Source organism: Aplysia californica, unplaced genomic scaffold (genome assembly GCF_000002075.1).
Source record: "Aplysia californica isolate F4 #8 unplaced genomic scaffold, AplCal3.0 scaffold04321, whole genome shotgun sequence".
Lineage (NCBI taxonomy): Eukaryota > Metazoa > Mollusca > Gastropoda > Aplysiida > Aplysiidae > Aplysia > Aplysia californica.
This window is the reverse complement of record NW_004801591.1, coordinates 1-1,014: the sequence shown is the minus strand read 5'-3', so window position 1 is coordinate 1,014 and position 1,014 is coordinate 1. Positions and strand designations below refer to the sequence as shown.

Below are 1,014 nucleotides of genomic sequence, written 5' to 3'. Positions count from 1 at the left end.
ACTTTTGTCCAGAATGCGGAGGCCAAGTGGCTACTCTTGACCCACAAGTCGAGCCGCGACCTCAACCACAGCATCAACAAGACGGAGATGAGAAGGCTGGCCTATCGACTGAGCCACGCGGTCAGCGACACGCTTGACCGCTGCTCCTCCCTGGACCCCGAGCTCCGGTCCAAGTTCCCGACGACGCCTGTGTCCATCGGCTGGGAGGGTCTGGGTGTGCTGAGCGCGATGGACGCGCGCTGTGTGAGCCAGGCGTGTGTGTTACACAACCCCGCACTGACCGCCGGGGTCCTGCCCGCCATCTCGCTGTGCGCCGTCACAAAAGTGGACATTTCCCGCAACAGCTTCGAGGTGTTCCCCGCCGTCCTGCTAGAGCTGCCGTCCCTGGTGCTGCTGCGGGCGTCCAGGAACCAGATCGGCGAGATCCCCTCGGAGGTCAATGTCCTGTGTGTGTCGCTGGAGGAGGTGCACCTCAACGAGAACAAGATCCGAACCCTGCCCCGCTTCCTGTTCCAGCTGCCGCAGCTCAAGTTCCTGGACGTGTCTGTGAACCGTGTGAGCGAGGTCCCGCCAGAAGTGTGGTCTGCACCGTCCCTGGTCACGCTCCACCTGTCGGGCAACAGTCTGTCCTGGCTACCCACCACCTCCAGGGACCAACTGTCATGGCCGCCGCCCCAGGGGTCAGGGGGCGGGGCGGCGCGACCTCGCCGGGTGTCCATGGGCTCGCTCCAGCGCGACCACTCAGGGTCAGTGGGCAGCTACGACCTTGACCCTCTGGACGTGAGCGTGGACGGAGTGGAGTTTACCATTTTGTCCCATCAGGGTGAGTTGTGGAGTTTACCATTTTGTCCCATCTGGGTGAGTTGTGGAGTTTACCATTGTGTCCCATCAAGGTAAGTTGTTGAGTTTACCATTGTGTCCCATCAAGGTAAGTTGTTGAGTTTACCATTGTGTCCCATCAGGGTGAGTTGTGGGACACACTGTTTCATAGAAGTATATATACATTATTATATA

General features: G+C 59.5%; 1 protein-coding gene across 1 annotated transcript; it reads left to right on the top strand.

Moving 5' to 3' along the window:
* Nucleotides 1–12: 12 nt before the first annotated feature.
* LOC106014173 (leucine-rich repeat serine/threonine-protein kinase 1) lies at nucleotides 13–823 on the top strand (the record flags this gene model as incomplete). The annotated part of the gene is given in 1 exon segment (XM_013091250.1): nucleotides 13–823. A coding segment is annotated over 1 exon segment (811 nt), but the record flags the coding sequence as incomplete, so codon positions are not given.
* Nucleotides 824–1,014: the final 191 nt, after the last annotated feature.